At 41.7% G+C, this 14,453-nt stretch overlaps 1 protein-coding gene across 1 annotated transcript in view; it reads right to left on the bottom strand.

Annotated features, from left to right (window-relative positions):
- Positions 1-14,453, bottom strand: part of PHF14 (PHD finger protein 14) — a 285,184-nt gene that overhangs the window by 86,531 nt on the left and 184,200 nt on the right. Inside the window, exon 17 of the mRNA XM_048838246.2 lies at positions 10,477-10,594. Coding sequence (XP_048694203.1) covers positions 10,477-10,594 — 118 coding nt within the window. The remainder of the gene's footprint in view (positions 1-10,476; positions 10,595-14,453) is intronic.

Consider the following 14,453-nt stretch of genomic DNA (forward strand, 5'->3'; position numbering starts at 1 on the left):
AAATTAACATAACAACTTCTTTTCCCCTAGCATCATTCTCCGAAAAGGATGAGTTGTTTTGGGTGAAATTTTCCAAAAAAGTTCAACCTGAGGCAGACACCCAAATTTCAGCCCAAACAGTTAAAGGTTGGCAAAATTGTAAGCAACTGAAAACAGAGTCTTCTAATGGGATGTGTCAGGTAACTTTAATAACAGGCAGTGTTACACCCCCCCCCACACACATACACTATAAAAAAAAGTATTCCTGTTCATGCATTATGAATTACATTACAGATTTTATTTATGACCATTACTAAGTCAATTTTTCTAATCTATACAAATTGTTGATATGAAGTCAGTTTGTTTCCCTCTTGCTAACTTCATTATCTTTAAAATAAAAGTAACATACATTTCTTTCTGTGGTGTACTTTACATATTATAACTGGCACTTGTTTTGATTTTGAATTTTATATTATGGCTGGAGAGGTTAGCATTCTGGAGGAATTCAAAACAGGTTCGTAACACAGTATGCTGACACAAGATCTTAACATATGATGTTCTAATTGGTAGTATAGTAGTTGATAGTTCATTTTATATGTAAGTTTTCATAGCAAAAAGTGTTTTTGTCCACCAAATTTAACTCTGCATTTTACATTGTAATTAGGATAAAATTCCATAGGCTAACCAGATATCTAAATCACTAAAAAACAAACAAACAAAAAACCCAACCCCCCCCCCCCCACCTCTCTTTGGATGAGCAAACTGAAAGTTTGAAATTAAAATGAATTTTAAAACACAACTCATTTAAATTTTCTATTTTTAATAAATCTTCAAAATGGAAGAAGATCAGACATTCAATTTCTGATATTACAGTGTCCAGTTAAATTTGCTTGTTCCCTGTACTGAAGCAAGTCACACCTTAGAGAAATCACCCTGCTCAGTATTGGGACACAGGCAAAATCCTTCATGATTGCTTTCCAACACAACAGATGAGCAGAAAATGAGCCATTTGCTCTGGCTGGTGTGACATGAATTTGTAGTTCCAGAAAATATTCCATAAGGAATTTAGATGAGAATTCTATGCATATACGTTCACAATTTACTTCCACTGAAAAAGTTCAATAAAGTAGAAAGAGGAAATAAAAATGAACTAAAAAAAGGCTCCAGGCTATGGCAGCTCAACTTACAGCAGTCAGATAATGACCTGTCATGTCCACTCTGCAACTTTTCACAAAATAGATCTTAAACAAGGATGGAAAAGGAACTAGCAAAGTCATTTTAACTATCATGATGTATGTGTAAATCTTTTGCTATACTGGTCTTTTACAAAACTTTAAACTGGGAGGATGTACAGAAGAAGAAGGGTAATGAAACATTATGTAACTCCCACTACCCTCATCTAATTTTTACAAAGAGATCTTGTACCTTAAAGAAGTAGTGTTTAGACCAATCATATACTATTCTGGAATGCAAATGAATTTGTTGTTTAAAAGAAGCTTCTAAAAGTCTCTCTCAATACCATTATTCTAAAATACTGGAAATTTTATGATTTAGGGCACAGAGATTTGGCAGTATTGGAAGCACAGAGTAATCCTTTTCCAAGGGAGGCAGGTGATGTTATTAAAATGCTAGCTAATAGGTTTATTTCAGCTTTCATGTGAGGTAACAAAAACAACAATGTTTCTGAGATGAGAAAGCTTGTCAGACCTCAGTGGTGAGCATCACCCATTCCATAAAAGTGACAGGCAGTATTACCGGCAGAGAAGATGTTGCCCTCATGCCCTGCAGCAAAGTCATTGTCTGTCTATTCTCTGACAGACAGGGTAATATGGGAATATGTTACATTGGTGGGAAAATAACTGACAAGATTGCTGGAGAGTCTTGTGACATATCGAGCAAAACAGAAGTAGCCTACAAAGTGCTTGTGACAGAGAGCAACTTAAAGCATATGTTTATTACCATCACATTTCATCTTTGTATTGCTTCCACCTGCAAACATTCAGTAATATCTCAAAAACTACTTTTATTGTTAGGTCAACACGATGTCACCATTACCCAATTTCTAAAATTGGAAAAAAAACAAAACGGTTACCTACCTTTCATAACTGGTGCTTCGAGATGTGTTGCTCATGTCCATCCCATTGTAGGTGTGCGTGTGCCCACATATGTGGCCGTCTGAGACTTTTGCCTTAGCGATATCCATAGGGCTGGCTGTAGCGCACTCTGGAGAGCCGCACTCATGCCGCAGTATATCAGGCGCTGCCGGCTCTGCGTCCTCTCAGTTCCTTCTTGCCGACAACTCTGATAGAGAGTCAGGAGGGTGGGTAATGGAATGGACACAAGCAACACATCTCAAAGAACAACAGTTACACAAGGTAGGTAACCATTTTTGATTCTTTGAGTGCTTGCTCATGTCCATTCCATTGTAGGTGGGCTCAGAGTTCACAGTCTCGCAGACTGGAGCACTGCTCTGTGGAAACCAGCATCAGCCCGACATACTCAGTGCATAGTGCGAAGCAAACATGAGGATGGACGTGGTCACGGCGTGGCAGATTTCCTGGATCGGCACCTGAGAGGCTCACTTGACTAGGGCGCAAGCGTCACGATCGCTGGTGGGGGCACCTTTGCCAGCTCATAACAGTAGCCGATGCAAGAAGTGATCTAGGACAAGATTCTTTGGGTAGACACTGGGCAACCTTTCATCCGGTCTGCGACAGCAACAAACAGTTGTGTAGATTTACGGAACAGCTTCATCCTCTCTATGTAGAAGGCCGGTGACTCCGGACAGCCAGAGTATGCAGCCTGCATTCCTCATCTGTAGTATGAGGCTTTGGGCAGAAGATCAGTAGGTATATGTCCTGACCAGTATAGAACTGGGAGACACCGTGGACAGAAAAGCCAGGTGTGGACTCAGCTGGACCTTGAATAGAAGACTGTATAAGGCAGCTCCAACGTGCGCGCCCTGAACTCAGACACTCTATGGGCCAAAGTTATAGTGATCAAAAAGGAGATCTTCCAGGAGAGAAGCAGAAGGAAGCAGGAAGCCAGGGGCTCAAAGGAGGGCCCCGCGAGCCTGGACAGCACAAGATTCAGGTCCCCCTGGTTCTGGATATGCTGGTTAAGGCGCTCCAGACCTTTCAGGAACTGCGCTGCCATGGGATGGGAAAAGACCGACCTGCTGTGAAATGCTGGATGGAAAGCCGAAATGGCTGCCAGGTGCACCCTGATGAAGGACAGAGACATGCTCTGGAGCTTAAGATACAGCAAATAGTCCAAGATGTCATGCTGGGGCTATAAGGATGACCATTGCTCTGTCTTGCTTCACCTTGAGCAGGACTCTGTGGATTAATGGCACCGGTGGGAAGGCGTACATCAGTGCTCCTGACCACAGAATCAGGAAGGTATCCGACAGGGAGCCCTTTTCCCTGCCCAGCACAGAACAGAACACATGGCATTTCCTGTTCTGTCTGGATGTGAACAGGTCCACCTGGGGAAAGCCCCACCTGTGGAAAACTAGGCTGACCACCTCTGGATGGAGCAAACATTCGTGGCGAGATGAGAAGGTTCTGCTTAGTCGATTCGCCACGACATTCTTGGCTCCAGGAAGGTGGGTGGGAACCAAATAAATGGTGTGCTGCACACAAAAGTCCCAGAGGCTGAGCACTTTCTGACAGAGGGCCGAAGACCTGGCACCACCCTGCCTGTTGATGTAGTACACTGTGGCAGTATTGTCCATCAGGATTTGCACCACTTTGCCTTCCAGGTGGGGCAAAAAAGCCTGGCATGCCAGGCAAACTGCCCTGAGATCTCTGACATTGATATGGAGGCCTAGGTTGTGTTGCAGCCAACAGCCCTGGGTGTTGAGCTCGCCCAGACAGGCGCCCCAACCCAGATCTGACGTGTCCGAGACCAAGACGAGCAAGGGCGATGGGGTTGCAAAGGGAACTCCTGGCAGCACCGACTTGGCATCCTGCCACCAATCCAGAGAGGAGAGGACGTGGCTCGGCACCATGACCACTCAGTCCAGGGGTTGCCTGCTTGGAACGTACACCGAGGAAGCCACGCTTGGAGGGGCCTTAGATGAAGCTCGGTGTGACTTACCACATAGGTGCATGTGGCCATGTGGCCCATCAGACGCAGGCACATGTAGGCTGTGGTGAGCGGTTGGCTCTTTATGTGACCGAACAAGTCCATATAGCTTAAAAGCGCGCTTCTGGTAGAAAGGCCATGGCCTGCATGGAGTTGAGAACCGCTCTGATTAACTCTACGCCTTGAATGAGTGTTAACATGGATTTTTCTGTGTTTATTAGGAGACCCAGATCACTACAGGTGGAGCGCACCAGACTGAGGCTCCTCTGGACCTGCTCTGGAGACCTGTCCTCGATGAGCCAATTGTTGAGATGGGGGAGATTTGGACCCCTTGATGCCTCAGGTAAGCCGCCACCTGCGCCACGCATTTTGTGAACACCCTGGGGGCCGAGGACAGGTCAAAGGGTAGCACTGTAAACTGGAAGTGGCGCCCCGCCACTAAGAAAGGCAGGATATATCTGTGTCCTAGGAATATGGAGATAGGAAAGTAAGCATCCTTCAAGTCAAGAGCGGTGTACCAGTCCCCCAGATCTAGGGAAGGGATGATGGAGGCCAGGGATACCATGAGGAACTTCATTTACATGAGCGACATGTTGAGGCCCTGCAGGTTCAGAATGGGTCTGAGTCCCCCTTTTGCCTTCAGGATTAGGAAGTAGCGGGAGTAGAATCCTCTTCCTTGCATATCCTGAAGAGTCTCCTCCATGGCCCCCAGGCATAGGAAGTTCTCGACCTCCCGAACGAGGAGTTGCTCATGAGAAGAGTCCCTGAAGAGGGACGGGGAAGTGGGGGGACGGGAAGGAGGGGCAGCCAAAAACTGCAGGGTGTAGCCCTGAGCCACTATGTCCAGGACCCAACAGTCCGACGTAACCCACAACCAGGCTGAGTGGTAGGGGAAAAGTCGGTCGAAGAAAGGGCAGGAAGGATCCGGACAGTTGGCTGGTGCATCGCTCCTGAGTGCACCCTCAAAATGAGCGCTTCTGGCCCCCGGGAGCTTAGCCACGCCAGGCTGTGCAGGAGATTGAGATGACGAAGAGCAGCAGCAGTTAAACCCAGTGTCCCTTTTTCTTGCAGGCCCCTGTCGAGGCTGCTACTGTCTAGGTGGCGGAGGAGGCCGGAACGGCTGCCTGGACATCTGACGAGTGTGCATCCCCAGGGAGCAAAGGGTTGCCCTTGTATCCTGCAGGCCATGCAGATGTGTATCTGTTTGGTTGGAAAATAGGCCAACACCATCAAACGGGAGGTCCTGGATAGAGGCCTGCATCTCCCAGGACAGGCTGGCGGTCTGGAGCCAGGAACTGCACTGCATGACCACGGCTGAGGCAACCACTTGGGCAGCTGAATCGACTGTGTCCCAGGCCATCTAGAGAGAGCACAGGGCTGCTGCAGTCCCCTCTTCCACCAGGGTTGCGAACTCCTGGGCCGCCCCCTGGGACATGGAGTCCTTCAACCTGAGGAGAGAGTCCCACAGGTCAAAACTGTAGCAGAGGGCCTGGTGCTTTGCTACCTGAAACTGGAGGTTGGCTGTAGAATAAATTTTTGACCAAACAAATCCAGTCTCTTAGTCTCTTTATTTTTAGGGATGGAGAGGGCGGGCCCCTGCTTGTCCATTTTGTTGGCCGCTGACACGACCAATGACCCTGGTGGCAGATGAGTGTACAAGTACTCAAACCCTTTTGCAGGAACGAAGTACTTCTTTTCTGCCTTTTTAGAGGTGGGCGGGATGGAGGATGGGGTTTGTCAGATGGTTTGGCAATGTTCAGGACCCGCTCATATACTGGCAGTGCGACCCAGTCTGGGGAGGATGTGGAGAGCACACTAAATAATGTGTCCGTCTGCTCCTCCATCTCCTCCGCCTTGATGGCCAAGTTGGATGCCACCCTGTGGAGCAGCACCTGATGCTCACAGAAATTGCCTGGTGGGCTAGCTCTGGAAGGCCCCGCCACCGCCTTGTCCAGGGAGGAGAAGGATTATTGGATGACCGGGGGAGGTCTGGCAGTGTACTCACCTGTTGGTGCGGGAGGCCTTGGGGTGGGTACTGGATCCTCACCCGTGACGGCCGCCAGGACATCCTGCACTGAGCCCGGTGCCGTGGGTACCAGGAGCACTGTCTTCGGCCTGTCTGACGCAGTGACTGAAGGCTGGCAGGAGTGGGGCACTGACATGACGGGAACGCCCCATGCATTCCAATAAGGCCATTGGGTCAGCCACTGGCTCTGTTGCCAGGTCGGCACCGATGTCACAGATGCACCCTCTGAAGCCCAATCATGTTGCCTGGGCAAAGGGCTGATTTGTGCCTCCAAGCCTGAGACGTTGTCACCCTCTGGCGACCACGGCAGGGTTGTGGAGGCTTGAGTCTGACAGCTCACCATCACCACCGGAGACCGCTGATGGGAACGGTCCGAATGGTGCTGGGGGTAGGGGAAGCAGTGCTGCTTCGAGGAGCGCCCTCAAGGTCTCAGTGACTGCAACCGACTGTGCGATGAAGACCGGGGCCAGGGAGATCGACGATGCCTGGGCGAGCTTTGGCGCAACGACGGAGATCGGGAGCACGGTGCCGACAACTCATAGTGGCGAGCTGGAGACCTAGGTTGACGCGGAGACCAAGAATGTGGCGACCTAGGGCTCTGTCTTGGCTCTGGAGAACGGCGGTGCTCGCCTGTTTTGTGCAAAGCCTTGCCGGTAGGCTTGCCCTTATGGGAAGCCTTAGCTGGTTCCATAGCTGCACGCAGTGCCAGCTTCAGTGGAGGTGCTCTCAGCTTTCCAGGTGCCAGGGCCTTGGAGGAGGTTGACAGCGCCATCGATCTAGGCCCTTTATCGCTCCCCGGAGTTGGTGGCAGGCCATTCAGGGAGAGGAACTCCCCAAGCCCGAGCCCTTTAGAGGGTATGAAGTGGGTGTAAGGCCCCAGCAGTGTCCTTTGCGCAGAGCCCCTTGGTTGGGCTTGGTTGGTGCCACCCTCTTACTCTTTTTCTTCAGCACCGGCAACAGGGATTGGTGCCAGGAGGACCCTGGTGCCGGAGGTGTGCTGCGCACCGAAGTTGAAGTGCTGGGTGCCAGTTCTGGCCACGACAGCTCCAAAGCTGGGCGCAGGGCAACCTGCATCAAGAGTGCCCTAAGACGGTGTCGCACTCTCTTTGTGTCTGCGGACGAAAGTTCTAGCAGATGCGACAGCGCTCCTTTATATGGGTTTTCCCAAGGCACTGTAGGCAACTCTTGTGCAGGTCACTAACAGGCACAGGCATGTTACACGAAGAGCAGGGATTGAAACCAGGAGACTGAGGCATGCCCCGCCAGGGGAAAAGTCCCTACTGGGACATTACCTAACTAACATTTAACAGGTACTTAAGAACTAACTAACAAAGATTAAACTATTTGCAGGTAAAGCACAAGGCTAAGCTAGACGAGAAACTGCTGACCACTTGCGAAGTAAGGGACAGAGGTGCTCCCACTGACTACCACGGGTGGTAAGAAGAAACTGAGAGGGCGCAGGGCCGGTGGCACCCGATATATCGTGCCATGAGCATGGCACTCCCGAGGGCGCCATAGCCAGCCCTCCAGGTATTGCTAAGGCAAAAGTCTCTGATGGCCACACATGTGGGCACGGACACACCTACAATGGAATCAACATGAGCAAGCACTCAAAGAAGAACTATAATTAGGAAGGTAGATAATGTAATCACCTTTATTAGGACAATAAAATCATTATGCAAAACCTCGTGTATTATAACTTCCCTTTTTATTGAACCAATAAGTACCACATAATCTATTTGTCCAATTTTTTTCTAGGGCCAATACACCTAAACACTCGTCGTCTAGGAAAAGTTAAAATTTGTTTATCTGAATTAACATTCATACTATAGTGATTATTTAAATTGAATTTAAGCAGATGAATAGCAAAGGGAAAAATTAAATTTCCTTTATTACTTTCCATTTGGAAATATTACTTTTTAAAGTCTGATTTCTCCACTGAAGGGAAGGAGACTGCATTAGTGTCTTCTTGGCAAATGCTGAAACGTGCAATCCTATTTCACTGCAGTAATCCTTACAGGAAACTTTGTTGTGACATACCAAAAATTGGATTTAGTGGTTGAGTGAGAGATTGAAAATGCTTGTGGCTCAAGTCTGCTATTCATCCAAAGGTCAGACAGAGTGCAGCAAACAATGCCAGATTCCTTACAATGTTCCTGCCTAATGGACTTGTATTCAGCCCAGAAGGAAGTCCCCTTCCTACTGGGAGAAAAAGCCCTAGAATTCATAAGTATTTATTGGATGTTGAAATATATGCAGGGTATTATGTGTAAAATATATACTATAAAGCAAGACAACAGATTGAAATTGGAAGAGAAAGAAAACATTAAGCCTTTTAAAATTATTTTCATATAAAGGAAGGACTGTACGAAAAGTTTAATTCAGCTAACATGATCTTGTTAGACACAATGTAGCATAATAGATGAGAGAAAAATATGGTATGCTAAAAAGAAAGACATTTCTTAATATGGACAGTAACATAGCTTTTTTTCAATAGTTTCTTTACACTGCTTTGCAAGAAAAAAAATCTTTGTTAAGTAACTAAACAAAGCCACAAGGAGTCCCCATAAGACAACTTTCTCAGTACCTATCGTATTCATCATTTTCTCATTCAAATATAATTAAAATTGGCTATGTTGAAAATAGTGCAATAAATCAAACTTAATTGTTAAATATTAATTTTAAGAATGGATCTTTATGAATTAAAAATGAAAATCAGTCTCAGTAATAAACATCTTGTTTGGTATATTTTTAAATGTGAAGTAATCCTTAATATAAGTACAGTAAATATCTGTGGTCATTGTAGCTTGTAAATTCAATTTTATTTTTTCAAAACATTTCATCTTACATCAAAATATCTAAAAATTAACACACTTTACAGAAAAATAATGTTGAATTAATTTTCATGGTAAATTATTCAGCAAGCATAGCATTTTATCTGCATAGTTTGGCCAGCTACGCCAAATACACATTTGGAGTTTCAAAAAGTGCCCTTTTGCAAAAACACTGAAAAAATACGAGGCAGAACATTTTAACTAATGTTATAAAGAAACCCTTTTGGTTTAAGAGGTGACAGGAATTCAATATCAATTATAATTCACTCCAGGAGTGCCCATTGTATTTAAGTGGTATTCAAGAAAGACTGCTTGATGTCCAAACTATAGCTGACAGCTAATTTCCAGTGTCCATCTTTGTATCTTCTTGAGGAAGAATGATTTGATTAACGCCCAGCAAAGCAAAGTATTTTATTTTTCCAATTGTAAAAGGACACCAGCAACTTGAAAATCCCATTTGTGCTTGAAAATTTTATATCTACTTTAGTTATAAATAACTGTACACCTAAGAAAGATTATTAGAAGCTAAAGAAGTTAGTAGAAAAAGATCCTCTATTTTTTCTGTTTGTTAACTTTGCGTGTTTGATAGCATTTTCTTTATAGTCCACTTCTCTATGTAATCAGTTATTCGGTCACTTTATCTCTTTCCGAAAATACACTGATAAGCAAAAACAAGCAGCAGAAAAGCTTATGAAATTAACCGATTTTTTAAAAAGTTCTCTTATTTTAATGATGCCCTATCAGCAAATGGATATTTTTAAAATTAGTCACTTTAAAAAAATCAAGTTGACAGTGTCTCTTTAAAGCATCTAGGGGGTGCTGGCACCCATGCCAACACTGAAGAAACTAGTGTTCAGGAAAATGTTAATAAACTAAACCAAACCCAACAAAAAAATCCTATGTCGTTTGCAGGATAACACCACAGAAGTGGATGATTGTTGGTAGCATTAATATAACAAAGTTTCAGTCGTGAGAATTTTAAGTTCAAACAATTTTAGAATGTCATATCTTACAACTATCCCTCATGCTAACCTAATAATGTCCCTCGCAATTGATTTACATTGGAAAAAACAAAACAAAAAAAATGTAGACTTTCAAATCTTTCATAAATACATTTCAAATGAATTTACTATTAACCATGCCTTCAAAGGTTATGGTTTACATTATTAAAATATTAAAATATCTGACTGCTTATAATGGGGCAAAGAATGCTATGGTATTTTAACTTAATACTTTGGACTTATATATTTTGGGGGTCACAACCATAATGTAAGAAGAAAATAGTTAAGAGGAATAAGAAACTCCCCTTTATCGAGCCAATTAACACAATTTCCATTTTGCATTTTTCTCTCCTTTAGTTAAAGTCAAGATGAAATCCTTGCAGTGTGACTTTTAACTGTGTGGATTTAAATGTCTGTTTCCCAGTGCAGATCTATGCAAAATGTTCAAACACAAACTCAAGATGAGAAACTATGCAATGATTTGCTCAAAAAGGCTGTCCAAAACCAGAACTCCTCCTCTGAGTTTTCACAGACTGAATTAACTTACTTTAGAGGAAGTAGAATCACACTCTTGACATATCCATCCATAGCCTGTCTGTTTTGGAGATTTTTTCAAAGGAGGGTCCAGACAACCAAAATGGTAGCAGAGTCTGCATTCATCACACCTGCAGGAGAAACAGATACATTGTGTTTCTTCACCAATTAAATCAAGCACACACTTTGGGGTAGTTCACCCCATGGAAAACTTACCACCAAATCTCTGAATCATTAGTTTGGATTAAAACACATTTTCAGGAAGGGTGATTTACATGTACACTCACACATTTAAGTATGTTTCTATTTAATTTGGAATATTCTCATGGAGAAATGCAGGAGGCAGCTATGTATTTTCTCTATATTGATGATTTGCAGAATTTAGTACACTTTCCGGCTAACAAAACTTTTTACATTATGGATCTTCCATAATGTCTGCCAACATATCTAGAAATTCAAAGATGTTTACAATTGCATGAATGATTTTTTAAAATAGTGACTTTGTAACTAGTAAATAAAATCTGCACAAAATATTCAATAATGTGAGATTCTTTTAGTACGAATTTGAAAAGGTTATTCAATTAAAACATTTTGCTGTCATCTTTCACTTATAACTGAAAAAAGTCTAACCTGTACACATCATAATTCTGAGTTTATCAACAAGCTTTTTGATAATGTTTTGTGCCATATACACCCCACAGACAACAGTCTGAAACATCGATCATAAGTATTCTTTGTTCAGACATTCTTAGTCTACTGCCACTGAAGAAGCATTTGCTATACTGCAGTGCTTAATGAAAGGAGTCTTTCATCAGATAGTACAACAATATGCTCAAGAGGAAAAAAGAATTTAACAGCAAATAATAGAGATTCATACATTTTATTGAAGTGGTTGTCTTCATCACTTTTTTGCATACACCCTATGATCTTTTGTTCAAAAGGGAAAACTTTTTGAAAACTAATTTTGTCAAATTCTTTTTATTTATTCCATTTAAGTGTCTCAAATGTTTGAATTAAAGCCTCATAAGCCAGGAAATCCACAAATAAGAAGCTAGCAAAGCACATTTAAGAAAATCCCAAACTCTTGCAAGGTGCAGAATGCAGAATTATTTTTTTAAACATAAAAGGCACAGTGTGCTACTTATCAGACCAAGAATAACAATACATTTTAATAAATTATTAACAGAACACAGAGCACATAACAGAAAGAGGATTAAACAAAAGGAATGCACTAAAATATTTGAAAAGGAAAACTCCATATAAAAAAAAAACCCGTTTGGGATAGTATTTGGTTAACCTAAACAAGTATTTTTCTAGCATAACTGCAGAGGGTGCACATATTCAAACTTATTTTCAACTAATTTAATAAATACATTTCAAAAGGACTCTATTGGATCCTAAAATCTACAAACATGAGAATATTAGTCATTTTAGTACAACCGATACAGATTCTGTTAGCAGACTGCTTAGTAATAGCACAGCAATACAGGAGAACAGTTGTAACAGAAATGTTCTGTTTAAAAGAAAACAATCTTTCCTCTTCAAAATCATGCTTTAAAATCTCTAATTTGGTGGGAGGGGAAACATCTTTCACCCAGAATGCCCAATATTCTATTTTACTTTAAGCCATGTTTCAAAAGTCATCCAGTAAATCTACGTAAGTTGGGTTGAAATTACCATAAAACATTATGAGGGAAGATACAGGTTTCAGGATCCTAAAGCCAAGTTTTGTTCTTGTATTCAATTAAATTTTCTTTTCAAATCAGTTTATTTTGTCTATAAAGAACAATATTCTCATATTCTTCTTGCATATGTATATACTAAATTAAAAACTTCAATATAAAAGTTTCCAGAGACTGTTTGTTTGTTTTATTTAAATATATATACACAACTGGTGAGAGCATGTGGATGATTAAATCATCCTCATATACCACACACCATTCAGATGTGAAAGTATCAAGTGATGCATATTTATAAAATGATAACCATAAATTGTGAAACACTGCTTTTATATTGTTTTTATAAAAATATATTATTGTACAGTAGAACCTATATTTGATCTTTTAAAAATATGAAAATAAAAGAGCTCCCTTAGGGAAAACAGCACAGTAAAATGATAAATGTACTGTGCAATGATAGGTAAATTAAAATAAATTTAGCTGTTTAAAAAAAGATGATCTTCTAGGCACAAAACTATGATTACCCCAATATCCTTTCCATTGATTCCAATGGGAATTTGACCATCGACTACTATAGCAGCAGGACTAGACTCTACCAATGTTAATATGGTGAGGTGGTAGGATACAGAATACATTTCTGGTACACCATACCTGATAAAATGAAGGATCTACTAATTAGAATATTTTACTACTGGACCATCTGCCTGGCAGCACTGTCGTGTGATACATTTTTGGTGATTGACCTTCAAATTCTTGGAGAAAAAGGGACAGCTCACACACATTTCAGCTCTGTAAAGAAAACACTTGTTCCTCCTTGATAAATTATAGTTTAGCATTGGCACCAGCACTGGAGGAAACCTGGTCAGTTATCAAATGCCTGTCAGTTGGGTTACAAAGACAACTGGCAAAATGAGTATTAAGGTCTGCAATATGAACCACATACTATGATCTAGGGTCCTAGTCAAATGTGGAGATGGAAAATGTACTGTCAGATCCAGAAACAGAACCTAAACAAACTATAAGATGACTTTGAAACTTTAAAGTTATGTGAATTTCTTGGTTGTGAAAGATGCCAAGTTAATAGCCCCGGAACTTTGCAGTAGTCATGTTCACAGAACAGGTGGAGAATAGATATCAACAGCGCACGCTTCCCTACACTACCCGGAGAAATGTGCCTCAGACATGATCTTGTGGGAACTCTGAGGTGAATAGATAGTTATGTACTTGGCTTATCTGCTAGGGTTATAAACAAGAGTTTATAGAGTTATAAACAAGCTGACTAGCACACTCTGCTTTCTATACATGTATAATATTTGTTTAGCAATGTATATCCTCCATAGTTTAAACCGGGGTGCCCAACCTATGGCCCACCAAAGCATGACATAAGGCCTTGGGCATTCTTCAACACAATATACCAATGACTGATTCCTTAGCGTTTTGTCATCTTTACATCATTTTAGTTTATACAAGTGTGTAAATAGACAACACTGTATGTAGAAATAACCTATATAAACACATATGAAACAAGCTGAACTTAAAATATAAATCAATACAGGTGACTTTAAATCTTATTAAAATATATAGAAATCTATTTGGTTCACACAAGTTTGTGCTTAGGTTTATGTGGGCCTACTGTGTAATAAGGTTGGGCACTGCTGGTTTAGACAAAATATTAACCATATGAATCAAAGGTCAGATTTTCCAAAACAGGCATCCACATTTTCACCATTATTTGAGGGGCCATTATATGCCAAAGTACGTGATCTACGGGTGCAATTAAGTACTCAGTGGTCTAGGAGTTGTACCCAGAACTTTGTGAACATAAAAAATGGAGATCCGCTAAGTGTAGGCTAAAAAACAAGCTCCTGGTGTTAAAATAGCTTTAACTGATATGATGCTACCTATTATTGTCAATGCCTTTAACAAGATTCAAATCATGTTACATAACAAAATTAGGAAATGCTTTATTTTCCATTCCAAAAAGGAAGGCAGGTAATTAATTTTCTAATTTTACATGGAGAAAATAAGGTAGATAAACTGAGGAAGGAAGGTGAAAATTTGTAGTAGTTAGGTTAATAAGTTAAATAATAAAGGAAATGGTAACAATTGAAAGGAAATATTGTTCATATGTAAAAAAATATAGAATGGAGGTCAAGAATCTCCTCACAGCCAGAGGTTGATTAGACAGTTCCATACCTGAAACACGTATGCTTTGTTCTTTATTAAAGTGATCTCCATCTGCTCATGCCCTTGGAATTTTTTTAGCAGTATAGCCTGCTGTGTTCAAGCTCCACATAACTCTGTATTTTTC

The sequence above is a fragment of the Caretta caretta genome, chromosome 2 (assembly GCF_965140235.1).
Source record: "Caretta caretta isolate rCarCar2 chromosome 2, rCarCar1.hap1, whole genome shotgun sequence".
NCBI lineage: Eukaryota > Metazoa > Chordata > Testudines > Cheloniidae > Caretta > Caretta caretta.